This window comes from Lissotriton vulgaris, chromosome 11 (assembly GCF_964263255.1).
Source record: "Lissotriton vulgaris chromosome 11, aLisVul1.2, whole genome shotgun sequence".
Classification (NCBI taxonomy): Eukaryota; Metazoa; Chordata; class Amphibia; order Caudata; family Salamandridae; genus Lissotriton; species Lissotriton vulgaris.
This window is the reverse complement of record NC_141699.1, coordinates 1100460881-1100475709: the sequence shown is the minus strand read 5'-3', so window position 1 is coordinate 1100475709 and position 14829 is coordinate 1100460881. Positions and strand designations below refer to the sequence as shown.

Below are 14829 nucleotides of genomic sequence, written 5' to 3'. Positions count from 1 at the left end.
ATGATTTGGAAATACCTAGGCACTATGTTAACATATGGTTTACCATAACATTAATGAAAACAAACAAATCTTTAGACAACACAATAGAAAAAACGTTCTGGCAATGTAAACTTTAAACTTTTAAATACAGTGGTTATTAATGGCATTCTTCTAGTTTTTGGTGCTCTCCAAGAGAGAACCCCTCTTTCTGAGGGCTAAGGTGTGCCCTGAACCTCTTGTGATTCAGTGGGTTTGTTTACTCGTCACACAGTTCTGGTTGGCAGCAAATTCAGATATGTAGTGCCTAAAAGAGGCTACCTAGCTATGGGAGACAGTGTGTGGCACTAGAAGGCAGGTGGGCACTTGGTACGGGATGATGAAATGCTCACAGAATTTGAAAGAGTGTTGGCAACTGAGGTCAATACCCCTCACAGTGCGGGTCCCCTTTCCTTGAGTGTCTGGGTAAAAGGCAAAGTGGTGAGTATAGGGTGGGGCAGCTCTCTTCTGAATGCTATTGCCTTGCCTCCAGTTTGCTATCTGCCCCGGCAGACAGGATCCTACGAGTCCAATTTAACTCTAGCATGAAGCATGATCCTCCAGTACCTTAACCATCACTGCCGCGAGGTTCTACGAGCAAAACACGAAGAGCCTGGCAGCAACCCCTTTCCTGAAAAACTGACCAACACAAGACATTGCAACAGTCTGTCTGGTAAGTCTGTGTTCCATTAAACTTGCATACTGCGGAAGTCTGTGCACGCACATGCAGTCAAAGAACTCCGTGCAAAATGATCACCCTCGTGCATACAGTCCTCCATGCCAGAGCCCACCTCTACCTTACATTGGTCACATATCATGTCCCCGCCCACTCCTTACTCACAGTCAAGGGCCATCTGTCAACAGGACATCCAGGGCTGCCCCCTCCTCCAACCCTCTTTGAACTGGGTATCTGTCCCTTGTTCATATACTAGTAGTACATACCATCTGATGACAAACTCCTATAACCTTCCACACTTCGACAAGTAACTACGTACATAGATATGGTCTGAGCTGTACGTGTGTGGTAGGACGACGTCCCAATGGCTCATCCCTGAAGCATCATCATGATCTATCTATATGTAACAAGTGCTTAATGCTAGGAACAACACGCTGTTCTTTTAGAAGGACTACCCATCTACACCCCTCTGTAGAAGCAAACGGCACAAACCTCACTGAAATAAAAACATCTACATGTGCACAATTTTAATTCTACGGACGCGCCCAACATCATAAGCTCCAAATAAGCAAAGGTGCTGCCGTCTGTGTAGAGAATTCTTCCAACCCCATTCTTAGCCAGTCCGGCTTAGCAACATTTACAGTAAAAGTTATTCAAATATTTATTTTCCGTTTAATCGCTCCAATCCATAAGTTACTACACCAACACTACTCTTGAGACTTTTCATGCAACCGAGCCTCTGGTCAATGGTCAAGTGAAATTTACCAATCTCTCGCTTACAGAGAACTTGACCAGCACATATTCTATATAAGACAGTCTATTCTCTATAAGGCAAGCAATGTAAACAAACTAAGCATTGCAGCACACACAAGTGCTTCCTAGCAAGAGAAGAAGCACAGAAATCTCTCACAATAGCACCAGACAAGCATTCTCTGTCTGAACAATCTCCCCTCAACAAGCCGCCCGACATCACTCCTGCAGATCACAAAAGAACTTAAAAGAATACCCCTTTCTAGAAAACCAACTTAAGATAAAACTAATAACAGGTGAACAGTTTTTCCACTGATATTAAGATTACCTTCTCAAATGTGCAAAAGCAACATTAGAAAAGAAAAGGGAAAGCTAAAAACTCAAAACGTCAAACTGATTAACCCGAATACACCAATGGCACTACATTGCTTTAGTTGTAAAAATGATCACAAAATAGATTTAGGTGAATATAACATTTGATTTAGGGTAATTACTTTAATTAAAGGTAACACATTAAAATGAAAGGGTGAGTGTTAATTGATTAATTTAAATATATTTAATTTAAATTTAAATTTAAAGTTCCAGTATCAAACCCAGTATCAAGCAGTCATTTCATATTTTACCAATGTGCCTTCTGTCACATTCTCACAACTTTAACAACTGAAAATGAACAATTAACTGCCACCATCTTTCTTCCTCTTCGCTTTTCTCTGACACACCTCAAGTGGGAGAGAGAAGTACTTTGTTATTTAATGAAGGTGCACTGACGAGAGTGAACCACATAAAAGTAACAATGTACCATGTGCCTCTTACCACTTGGTGTCAGATAATAGCGCCGAGACAGGGAGATGGCAGAAAAATCTAAAATTTCATCTGAAAAAGGAACAGACGTTACATTGAAAAACTAAATAAATGGCAGAATGATTCGGGCATTTTGCATTGGTATTCAATAGACAAAAAACACGTTGTATAGAACTTCTCCTTAAAATTAGGGTTTAGAATATGCCAAAGCTAACTTAGGTTTAATAATTACAAGTCATAAAGATTAACTGTAAATTAAAATAAATGTGTTAAATTAAATTCTAATTGTTAATTTTGTTAAGGCAAATTGAATTTAACTTAAATTTCAGGTTCAAATAATTATAACAATTAAATTACAATGAATAACAGGCTAGGTTAGAGTAAGGATTAGGGCTATGAAAACATACTTTACTAACCCTAAAGGAGTGCGTCAGCATTAGATTACATTAGGGATAATTCTTTATTTTAATTTAATTAAAATCAATAAAGGGTGAATGTTAACATTAATATCAGAAATAAGCCATGGATTCATTGTAATTTATTTTTTAATTAAAATTAAGAGTTTTGACTAGTGTTAATCAGAGGGGAAGGAGTATTAGAAAAAGGATATATTTAGGAAAAGAATATAAAATAAGCACTACAGTTAGTCGTTTTAGAATAATGATTTTGAATTAGATTTAAAATAAAGAGGGGGTAAAAATTGCATTTTGGAATAGGTTACTTAAGCAATGAATGAGTTATTTAAAAACATGTTGAATTAAAAAGGTAGAAGTAGTTGCAGACTTAGGGTTGTAGGTGCAAAATAGTGACAAATAAAAGTTAAAATTTACTTTTACATAGTAGTGGTCAATACAGGAACTTATTGATGTATTGCCTTTGAATTTGAAACATCAATCCTATCATTTTGTATGAAGACAGTATTAAAGACCTCTGCTATGAAGGAATGCGTAAATCACTACAAACAGATGAAGGTGCTGTAGTGACACACGGCCATTGAGGTGAAAGGCTGCAAAGCATTAATTGGAAGAGGACAGTGGACACTGGGGTCTCGACTGGCGCATAATATGCAAGTGATTAAACAAAAAAACATCTCTCACCTTCCCTTTAGCAATAGATCTGACTGGCCAGACATTAAAGTAAACTCAAAGGATACAAACTACAGAAATTACTACAAATCCCTCCCTTAACTAATAAATAAAACCCATTCCGTTCCCAGTTCATACCTTCCCAAAGAAAGAGGCACGGCCGTCATGGACATTGACTGCCCCTATAGTTAACCTTATTATTTCTCCATTTGTTAAATTGAGATAAAAATTGCACCCTGTGTAACAACTGCAGTGCTTTGTTTTTAAAAGATGCTCTTTTAAAGGTTTAAACTCCCTTACTATTTGTCACCTGGACACCAGTTACTGTGATGTATGCACTGTGTTCACATGCATGACCCTGGCTGGAATTTTATATATAGAAGGCTAGAAAATGTAGTCTTTGAAATAAATAGACATGTTAACATCACCCAATGTCCAACGTCACTGCATAAGGAGTAGCTATTGTTGGCCAATTACTGATGCCTTTACAAACCAAGACTCTAAATTATCAATTAGAAACTCTGCTTGCTGAATGTTCTCATCCTTATTTTATGGCCGAAGCTCCCTTACGGAATATACGGTGGGCTGGATTCTAAGAGAGCTAAATTACAAACAGCTATCATCAGGAACAGAGTTCTGAAGTAGGCTTGAAAGAAGACAATCACGGGCAAGAAGTTAATTTGCTTCTCATCTGCCTGGATCCCAGCTCACTTGCAGTTAGTCGCCTCTTCCCATACAGCATTGACTACTCTTCAGGTTACGATAATACTATTTGACATATACAAGTGACAGGAGTGTTTGATATCCTTTGTCGGCTCTAATTCCCACACATGTAGCCTTCCACTGGCCTTGTTAATGGCACTTTAATTTTGTTGAACACCCTTTGTAATCGGTGGAAGGACGAACACACACAGACACACACGGAACATTTGTCCAGTTCTCTGAGATTCATCATTCTGTAACTCCAGAGCCTCGACTTCTCAAATCGTTCCAACACTAAAATCATCGACTTCCAACAAACTACTGTCACATAAGTAATAATCCAAAGTGAGAAATATTAAAGTGTAAGTCTAACACTCGTAACTAAAACATGGTACCCATCTCTTATTGCACTACTTACTCAAGAGTCACTGTTTAATCCTTTCCTTGAGAAGGATTGTGCAGAGAACCCATCAGAACATGCATTGCTACCTTGTGTATCTTCACATACTCAAGTCAAGTGCCTTCAATCCACCGCTTTGAAAGTTCAATGCTTGGGTACTCTATTGAGGGGAGACTCAAGAAAATCCACCTTTATCCTCCCAGGAGGCCCGCTGTCAGAAGCGCTGAATAGCTTTTCCAGGCTGTGCCCAACTATACCGCTTAACCCACCCGCTTAACCCACTGGCCTCCCAGTCGTTGCGTCCCCACTTACTTCACCCTTTCCTTCAACATTCCTGGTCCCCCAAACTATTCACAACCTGTGTCCTTTGGCCCATCTCTCTTAAGCAGCTATCTTCTGAAATGAGTGACATGCAGTGACAGCTCACTTCATATAAATATCCTATTTCATCATATTTAAGAAACCTCAGGTCTTTCTTTCACCCCGAAGAGTTTTCAATGTTCAGGGCTAGGATCCAGTGAGGATCTTGCGGCTTTGATACAGAGCAGCTTTCCAAACCCAACCAGCAAGCGCTGACCTGTACTACTCCTGGCGGGGACACCGCGTTCAATGTGATTGCGGCCGGATTTGACAACTGAGAGTTCTAGAGAAGGGAGAAGAACTGAAGACTGAGAGCTTGTGGGAGACCGGCGGATGACGTAGAATAAAATTACATTAGCACCAGATATTGAAGTAAAAAAACACCTTCTACACAGTGATGTGACATCCCCCAATCATGCACAAGTCCATCAGACTATCCCCCCTTCCTAAAGAACCATGAGGAGGAGAAATTCCTGGAGTGAGCTTAAAGACAAGGGGCACCCAATCTAAGTTGAAAAAGTTCCTTCTCAGGAGCATCTCCAAGTGATGCACTGCCAGCTTGTATGTTAAACACATCACAAGTTCAATAAATTTCCTCCATCTTTATGTGAACTGTGATGAGGGTCTAGGGAAAAAGAGTTGCACTCCCAAGAGGTATTTGATTTTTGGAGGCAGGTGCTGTGGCTAGGTTTCTTGGCTGGCAGTGCAACGTGCAGCTGTTTCCAGAACCTGCCCCCCGGATACTTTGATTTTTCCCCTTTCCACTTGATCACAGTAAGTACAGTCTGAGCCCGCTTCAGCTCTTTGACGGTTTGCTCATTTTTGATTGGTTGGAACTGAACTAAAATGACTCTGATGCTGCCCTGCGACGCCATGTTGTCCAAGCCGGCTTTCAGCTCCAGGAGGGCTTGTGTGCCCTGATGGACATAAGAAGGGCTCATGACAACCAGCAGACGCCGGCTGTTCTTAATGAAGCGCAAAGTCTCATCTGTAAGAACTGAGAAAGAAAAAACCAAGATATTAGCGACAAACGGTTGAGCTGTTGGCATGAAACACCATCAGTCTAATTAACGAAGATGAAAAGGATTCACCCAGGAGGTTGCCAGGAAACTCTTCTCTCAAAAGTGCCTTTAAACATGATCAAAACTTATGAAAGATACAACCTCAAAGTGAGGACAAAGATTACATTTACCAAGGCAAAGCTCCAACTCACAGGACCAAACACATACATACAAGGCTTTGTTCCACCTCTGCACCTCCCACAACATCACAAAGCTCAGGATCAAGCCCTACCATGCAGCTTTAAATAAAATATCAGAAAAAAGCTGTGTTAGGGCTGAGGGGATGCATCTGCTGACCCAAGACCGCTCATTTGGGAGTTACAATGTTGTCACAAACAATGTTCCAGCGGGGTGGTTCGTAAACATACAAGACCTTGCAACCTCTTGTTTTACACTTAAAGGAAAGTTTGGTTGAGAACAGAAAGTGTGGTCTGTAACTAGAGAAATTATGAGTGAATAAAGTAGGAAATGCGAGAGTAAATGAAGCTGTGAATGAGCATCGAAGCTTGATGAAGACTAGTGTGGAGACCAACTTTGTTAAACTTCACCCAGGTGTGATGGGAGTCCCTGACTAAGATTTTGGAGAAAACATGGATTTTGGGTCATGACCACATATCAGGAGTAGGAAAGCAGAATAGTGAGAACTTAATTATACCAAATATTACTCATGTTCTCAGCACTTGCAAACACATCACCAAGTAGCATAGGCACCAGCTGGTAGGGACAGTATAGATGCAAAGCAGACAAGAGGTTAAAACTTATGGAAAAGATTCTGAAATGTTCACAACTGAAAAGTAAATCTACTTCATGAATCCAGTGCTGATTCTCGATTTTTTTAGGACTCATCGGAGGAGGAAAAAACACCATCAGGATCATAGGATCCGGCAGTACCACAACAAACACACCCAGTGAGGTTCACATTCCTTGAACCAACTACTATGCAAAGAATGTCATTACCAACACTCTTCAAATGATGAATTCACAGTATTTTGAAGATGCAAGTAATTCCTTTCAGAAGAAGCACGCCTCCGCGCAGACCAAATTCCCTAATAGTTTGCCTTTTGTCGACATATACAGAAGGTTCAAGATACGCCTGCAGAGGAACGTAGACCAAAGTCTTGGCTCAATCAAATCTGAGGTTTATCCCTTTTTGTTGAACACTGGCAGATCAACTTAGAGCACTGTTACATATTGTTTTCCACATTTAGAGGTTATCCTACCCACTCTCATTCCCAAACAGGTATGGATGTGTCAAAAAGTGTTGGGATGGAATTTTATTTTTCATGTAGCTGCCTTTGCAGTTATCAGATAGAAATTCTGACCCAACCAGAGACACAAGAAAATGTTGTAGATGCCAAAATGACAATGAAGGGTCAAATAGAGGATTTGGGTTGATTGGTACCAAGGGTAGGAGCTACTGGTGCGACCTGAGGATGGAGATTAAAGTGCAAACTACTGCAACTGCATCTCATAAGATGAGACATGAAGAACACCGCTACTTTGGTCCGAACCGAAGCCTCGCCAGGTTAAGCCTGGGCCCTGGCAACATTTCACTCTGGTTGTACGTAGGACGGAGGTAGAGACATGCAGGGTTACCACAGATATTCAAACGGTAGCTTAAAGCACAGTGGGAGAGATCTTCAAAGTTGTACATACAAAGGACATGTTCATGGCTCTAGGTTCCGCAGACACTGGAAGGAGAGGGTTTCTCACTGCCATCAAAGATGTGGGTCGCCACTGTAGTGTGGAAGGCCCCTGAGCTGGGTTGGGTCTGATGCACAGTGAATTGGAAGGAAGGGCAAAACCCAGCTCCTTGGAGCCTGCATGTTCCTTCGCACAATCCATCTACAAGAACAATATACAGCAAACCTTGAGACCAACCTAACCTTAAGGCGTCCCTCGGGGAATCGTTCCGAGAAAAGTATATGGCACAAAAGTGAGGTCACTTCCTGTTGTGAGGTTTGATGGAGCGATCCACATAGACACCACAATCTGGCCGCCACTGGGAAAATTCCCCAATCGCTGTGCCCACTGCCACAGGCGAATTTCCTTCCAACAATAGGTCTAAGACCCCACACCATATATAACAGTTGGTGGTGTTTGCATCCGATAGAATCTAAAAAGTGTTCTCTCGGATAGAAGGGGGAAATGTCTTTATGGCAAGGTGGACTCTTGCATGCAAACGTGCAGGCACTGCTCTGGCACAGACCAGAGGCCTCGCACTATGATTTCACCCAGATGGGCATCGTAGCCCAGCGGGGAGGTATCTGATCTTGATGGAATGGTCTGTAGAGGGCTAAAGAGGCAACCCACCCAAGGGATGAAGGGTCACCCAGCAGTGCAGATCCTGATGGATCTGCACGGAGCTGAGATTCTCTTCTTCATCATCATCAAAACACTTTATTCGATTAATTAAAATCATAAAAGGCAGACAAATTCATACAATTCTCTTCTTGATGAAGCCAGCGTTTTCTCAAGCACTATTGTACGTGCGTATCCATGATCTGGAGCGTGGCACAGACAGCATGCACGAGGCCATAAGGCCCATTAGATGTACAACGTGGAGACCTAGGATCCATGTCTGAGTGAGGAACATCAGAATCATCGCCCAGGTATTGGCAATCCTCGGAGAAGGAAAGTCCTACATGAGGATGTTGTCCAGTACTGCTCCGACGAAGGCCAACCTCTGCCTGGGAAGTCTAGCCACTGAATGTAAAGCCCAAATATTGCGGCAGAGTTTTCATGCCCTGAAGGCATTCTCAGAAGAGCACCAGTGACTTAACGTTCACCTGCCAATCGTCCACGTAAAGAAATTCAAGAACTACTGACCATCGCAGTGAAACCACCACAACTATCAGCTCTTTTGTAAATAGGCACGCGGCAGTCGGCAGTCCAAACGTGATAACCATGCACTGATAGCGCCGAGATCCCACTATAAGTCTCAGTTCACAGCTGTCGGCAGAGAGGATTGGCAGAGGACAGTAGATGTTCTTGAGGTCCAAGGACATCAACCAACCCACAGGGGTAGCACCTTAATCAGTACTGTGAGGTGACCCACCTCTAAAATTGAAATGTGTTGCATGGAACACATGCTGGAGGTCAGTCCAAAGGGGAGGACAAAAAGAGGTTGTTGTCTTTGTTTATTAGTTAGATGCCAGTGATTGACGACAAACTATATCAGACATGTCTAGGGCCTCTGAATCAGACCCAAGCAGTTCTTCAATCTCTGCACACTTCTATAGGCCATGGAAGGGGCTCTCTCAAAGGTACTTCATAAAAAAAAAAAGCTTTGGCCTTTTCCTTTGCCACATCGGCTAATGCCAGCCAACTTTGACGCCTTTAAAGGTGGTTCAGGAATCTGCTTCAAGAACAGTGTTTGCTCATGTGAAAGGTGGTGCTGAGAATGAACAGGTGATGGCAGCTTAAATGCTTCATGGCCCAGAGGGTGCAGGCGACATCATGGACGAATCTAGACTGGTAAGCCATAAGACATTGATTTGTGCATGGTCGGCAAATTGTACAGGATGAGGAATCATGTTCTGAGGCCAACCATAATATGCACAGGTCATGTGGACTCAACCAAGACATTTTCTGGCAGCATCTACTACGTGGCCTACACACTGAAAATGTTGGGGAGGAAATTTGATATGGTCAATGTCAAAATGCTGGGGAATTTATTCAGTGAACCAGCAAGAGACTCTGGGCCACATACATAAGGCATGGATAACCAACAATGGATACCAGTGTGCTCCGGTGACAACCATTTGGGAGGTGGAGGCACGGTTGAAGCTCAATGGTGCCATCGAGAGATACTGATAACCTACTGCTAGGGAAAAGTTTACAGGCTAGTCCGGTGCTTAGAAATCAGTCAATCTTAGGAATGTCACAGGTTTACATTCAGTAACATCTACCAGCAGAATGAAGTACGCTAGAAGCCCAGCCAACAAAAACAGGCAAGATGAGGCATCCTAGCCAAAGATTCCCACACACCTTTCAAGAACACTTAGTTTCACCGACCTGCACCTAAATTAGAGAGAGAGAAAGAGCGAGCAAGAGAACAAAAGAGCGCGACAGAGAGAGAGCACGAGGTACACAAAAGGACTGGAGACCACCATCCGTACTCACTTCCACCAGGTAGGCTGTCTCGGTCGAAGATGCAGAGCTTATATCCAAACTCATTCTCCAGGACACCCCTCAGCGTCAGCAAAACAAATTCTTCTTCCTCCACGTTTCTTGCATACGACACGTAGACATCGTATTCTTTCCCATCTATCAGTGAAAGCAAGACACAGGTTACTCTTTGTTACAAGTCCAATGGTCATCTTTCCCATCTGTGCTTATTAGGGCTGGTGGTGTGGGGTGCCCTGACAGACACAGAGAACCAGGCAGGAAGACCCCTCAGTTAAGTGCCTATGCAGGACTGAGGCCTGAAAGGTTTTTGTGCAAGTGCACATAAAAGCCAGATCTGGTGAGCTACAGAGAAGTGAGAACCACTGTGGCATAACTAAACATAATAATGGGAACAAAAATAACTTCAAAAAGGTTTTCCTTTAATCATCAGTCACTTCCCTGCACAGGCACATCATAATAGATCTGTCAGGTGAGATTATATATTTATAATGTTTTATTTTATCTCCAGGCAGTTAGATTTGATGATATTACCTGCTGCTTTCTCACTGCTTCAATTTCACCTTGAAAGGGATTACGCTCAGACGTGTTTTTCAATCAATTTTTCCATTAATGCATCTTCAGTGCCCTTTAGTCACAAAAAGCTTTAACAGTTCTGCAGAACCCCCGCTACATTACCGCCTCTTACTCCACTATCGGATGGAACACATTATAGGGACAAAAGCCGGTCTAAGCCACATCCATACTCACTCATGTCAATGCATTACACCTCATACAGGACTCAGTCCTGCATTACGATCAGTCTGCAGGCACCTGCGTCAGTGGTGGGCGACACCTTCAGGCTAACCCAGCTTGTGCTCACCATACTAGTACCTTTCATCCCAGGCACCACGAAGGTGACACCAAACCTTACATCTGACCAAGCTTCAAAAGTCATTGCAGCATTATACTTTATGTATTAGTCCAGTTCAGCTAAAATTTAAGTCAATAAGGAGTTCCTACATGGAAGTCTCCATTCAATCAACAGCTTTTGCTTAATCATTGTCCAAGACCTTCTGACTATAAGCATTATACATGATTTAGGAATCGTCCTGTAAATACACTGTCAATTAGTGCAAAAACACACTGGACATTTCAAGACCAATGATCAACCGTGTTCTGGGAAAGCGCCAATGGCTCTAAAGCCTGGATTCCAAGAGTGAGTCCACACCACGGTTCATCTCTGCATTACATTCATGATTATATTGAGGCATGCTGCCTCCATAACAGCCCCAGGCTTCAATTCAGAGGGCGCTTGGTCCTCATGCCCCTTTGTTGGCATCGCTCTGCCCACAGACCTCCATAATACGGTGGGAATACAAAAGCACTTACTATTTAATTGTCTCTACGCCATCAGATTCACTGACATCTTTGGAAGATGGCTTTCTCATGGATAAGCAACATGAGGACCGCTGTAAGCTTCCTGTTCTGTGTTCACACAAGGCACCGGTCCTAAAATGCTTTTATGTGCGCGTTTAAGCCCACACAATGCTGGGTCAGGCAGGGGTGAAGTCAGGGTCAGGCAGGGGTGACGTCAGGGTCAGGCAGGGGTGACGTCAGGGTCAGGCAGGGGTGAACGGAAGAGCTGGGGCTGCTAAGGAATGCTGGAAGATTGCCTCAGACGTTACTTCACTGAAGGCAGGGATGTGCATGGGTGTTTGGGCTCGGAGTTCTAGAAGAGCTGTCTAACCTCTCAGTAGTGTACCAAAAGTCAGCATAAAGGCAGGGGTTTATGCCACATTAGATTACAGCCTTGCTCCTCCCCATCGTCCCCCACTACCCCCATTCTCCACAGAGGCACAGGCAGGTTTGTGTCTTTAGATCAGGATTCTAGGCCTTGGTCGCGTGGGGAGCCGCATTCCTTCATTGATAAAGCTATAATTAAGGCTGCAACAGAGAATCAACATGGTAGGGGCATACCTTCCCTGCGTCGGAGACCGACACACGCCTACAAACCCCTCCACGACCAAGGACCAGCATACCTGAACCACTACATGAACCTCCATCCAGAAACCTTCGCTCCGCCTCCCTTGCCCTCGCATAGACACAGCGCATCCGCCATAGTGGAGGCCGTTCCTTCTCCTACCGCGCCACCAGGCCCATAAATGCCCTCCCCTCCACCTCCAAACATCACCCTCACTGACGGACTTCAGGAAGAGACTCCAGGCTTGGCTTTTCGAGTAACCCCAGCCCCTGGATACCCTCACGGTGATAAGCTGTGCTCTACAAGTACTGATTGATTGACGAGGTGTCTGAGGGTGGGAAGAGGTCACGTTTCATGGAGGAAGACGGGTACGATTTGTGTTCAATTTAATATGTTCACCACAAAATGACTTCTTCATTCCTCGAAATAGACCCCTTCTTCCTTCATCCTTTTCTATAATTGAAAATCTACTGCACGTTGTTTGCGATATTAAACAGAGCTTCCCTAAAAACAAGACCGCCCACTGACGGTCCTCCAAATGAACATTCGCTTGAGGTTTCAAGACCATGGAGGAAAAACCAACGTAATATGTATGTAGGTGCTAATCCATATGGTCATATCAGATGGTGAGGTGGCAGCTATCAACCCAAGTGCAGTAAGCGGTATTCCATGTGATGGATGGGGGTGGGCTTGTGAAACAACCTATGTACTAATTGGTAATGTTGCAAAAAAACAAATTGTAGTGGGTTGCGATTCGACCTAACTTAAGAATATTAATGAGGTAGGTCGCAAATTGCGAGCCACTAGCCACTACTATTCACGGTCATCACAGGTATGGTGGATTGCTGGGGTCAGCAGACCACAATGTTTGGGATAGCTTTTTAATGAGGCTGTATTTTTTTATGCACCCCATTTTCCTTAAATGAAACAGCAAAACAGGACTGCTGCTAAAAAGATACTTTTATTTTTGTTAGTTCATTTAAGAGGAGGCAGTGTTCGGAGCAGCTAGTTACACATGGCCCTGAGGAACGTGGAAAGGCTGCCAGTTTCAAGCAGGACTCAAAATTAGTGCTACTCATAAGATGTCAGGAAAGCATACAGCCTCAGTTGGACTCTAACTCCCAGGTCCCCACACGCCAGGAGGCGGGGAAAGCAGATTACTGTGCCGTGCGGGCGCTTCTTAAGGACGCTGCAGGACCTGGGCAAAGAGTGGGCCCGCCCGCGGCCGGACAAGGCTCGGCACCCATCTGGCCATTTATTCTGTGAATTTACTGGGATCCTCTTGGCTCCTGAATGTCCATGTATTATGGGCGAGAGGAAATCTGTGGCACTACCTCCATCATCCAAGGACCGACCCCTTAATAGCCACAATAACAAGGAGCCCGTGGTTCGGTGGACCAATGCTTACAATTATTTTTTTTTTTTTATTGACCAAAGGGAAGGGCCCGAGGGGACCCCTTCTCTTTTATGAATGGCTTACCACCGCCTTTGAGGCGTTGGTAAAATTTCAATGTTCGTGACCGATTTCGTTAAAAAAACATTGATACATAGCATACCTGCAAAGAAGGAAACTTGCAAGGAAATCATTGCTCACTTGTAACACTCAATTTGCACCTTGTACTGCCACAGATCACATGCTGTGCTCACTTCTAGCATCTAGTGCTGGGCTCGGAACCTTACCAATGTTTAACAAAGACAAGTTTCTTTTTTGACGTGACGTGTAGTACCTTCGGTGACACCCATAACGCCCTAGCACACAGAGTCCACCTTAGACTGTGTTCCTCACACAATCACAAAGGTTGTGTGCCAAAACAAAGAAAAACACTGTTGGTCTACTGAAGAAAGACTGGTCACAAAGTCTTGTCTGTTTTGTGGATTAGGGCCTATAAAGAGTACACTCCTTGTGAGTGTGGACATATTGGCACTATTTAGAAGGTCCTTTCTGGAGAAGGGTGTGCACCTCTTCTGTCAAGCGTTGGAGACCTCAAGCTTTCTCCACTCCAAACATGATGGTGCCTTTTGGCATCAAGTAGGTGGCACGGGCTGCGTAGCCTTTTTCCGAGATATGTTTCATTCACGGAATGGTTGCCCCTTCCATGGAGTTGTGGGTCCTTTTGAAATTGATCCCACGAGGACAGATTCCAGGGTGAAGTGTTACATATTTACAAGGCTGGGGGTATTGTGACCAGTCCTCTGGGTCCAGCTCTGAGACTCGCGGTTCGATCCTTGTTCTGGACTTCAACAGGGCCCTGAAGACGCAGCTTCTTCGGCGTTAGAGTCTTCTGGGACTATAGAAATAGTATTCCGCTTCCTAGGTTCCTCCGTTATGCTGAATGGACATCCCTTATTGTAATTTCATTTATAGAGTGCTCACCACCCCTGACGAAGGGAGTCAAATCGCTTTTTAGGAGAGTAGCAAGCTACTCCGAAACCCATAAAGGATTAGTGGTGAGATAGTATAGTGAAATATGAAAGTAATTTGAGTGGTGAATATGTTAGTCAGTTACTAGGATTGAGGAGGATAGTGCAGGGATAGAAGAGGGAAAAGGTTTTCACTTATATAAATATATCTACGCGTGATGGGGGTTGAAGTGCTTTTTTCGGTGAGTAGCACTGGACTCTGGAACCCATAAAGGATTAGTGGTGAATTAGTATAGTGAAATGTGAAAGTAATTTGAGAGATGTTAGTCAGTTATTTGGATTGATATGCTCCTCAGATTTGAATCCCTTAGATTCCACTGCAGACAGGGACTAACTTTGAGTACAGGGGCTGCATCTTGGAGTAATGCGCCCACCTCCTGCCCAGTTGATACCAGATGGGATTGGACCAAAAGGAGTAACATAACAAATAGGAGGTCTTGTTGCAATCCCACAGTAAACAAAGGTTC

At 43.6% G+C, this 14829-nt stretch overlaps 1 protein-coding gene across 2 annotated transcripts in view; it reads right to left on the bottom strand.

The window, feature by feature from the left end:
• Positions 1-14829, bottom strand: part of IL1RAP (interleukin 1 receptor accessory protein) — a 305541-nt gene that overhangs the window by 36161 nt on the left and 254551 nt on the right. The window contains exons 10-11 of one of the 2 annotated variants that reach the window (XM_086944630.1): positions 9976-10119; positions 329-5786 (exon numbers count right to left, since the gene is read on the bottom strand). In XM_086944630.1, coding sequence (XP_086800756.1) covers positions 5365-5786; positions 9976-10119 — 566 coding nt within the window. In that variant the 3' untranslated portion in view covers positions 329-5364. Of the gene's footprint in view, positions 1-328; positions 5787-9975; positions 10120-14829 lie in introns of those variants that run through there. The other variant, XM_086944629.1, reaches the window with a different exon arrangement.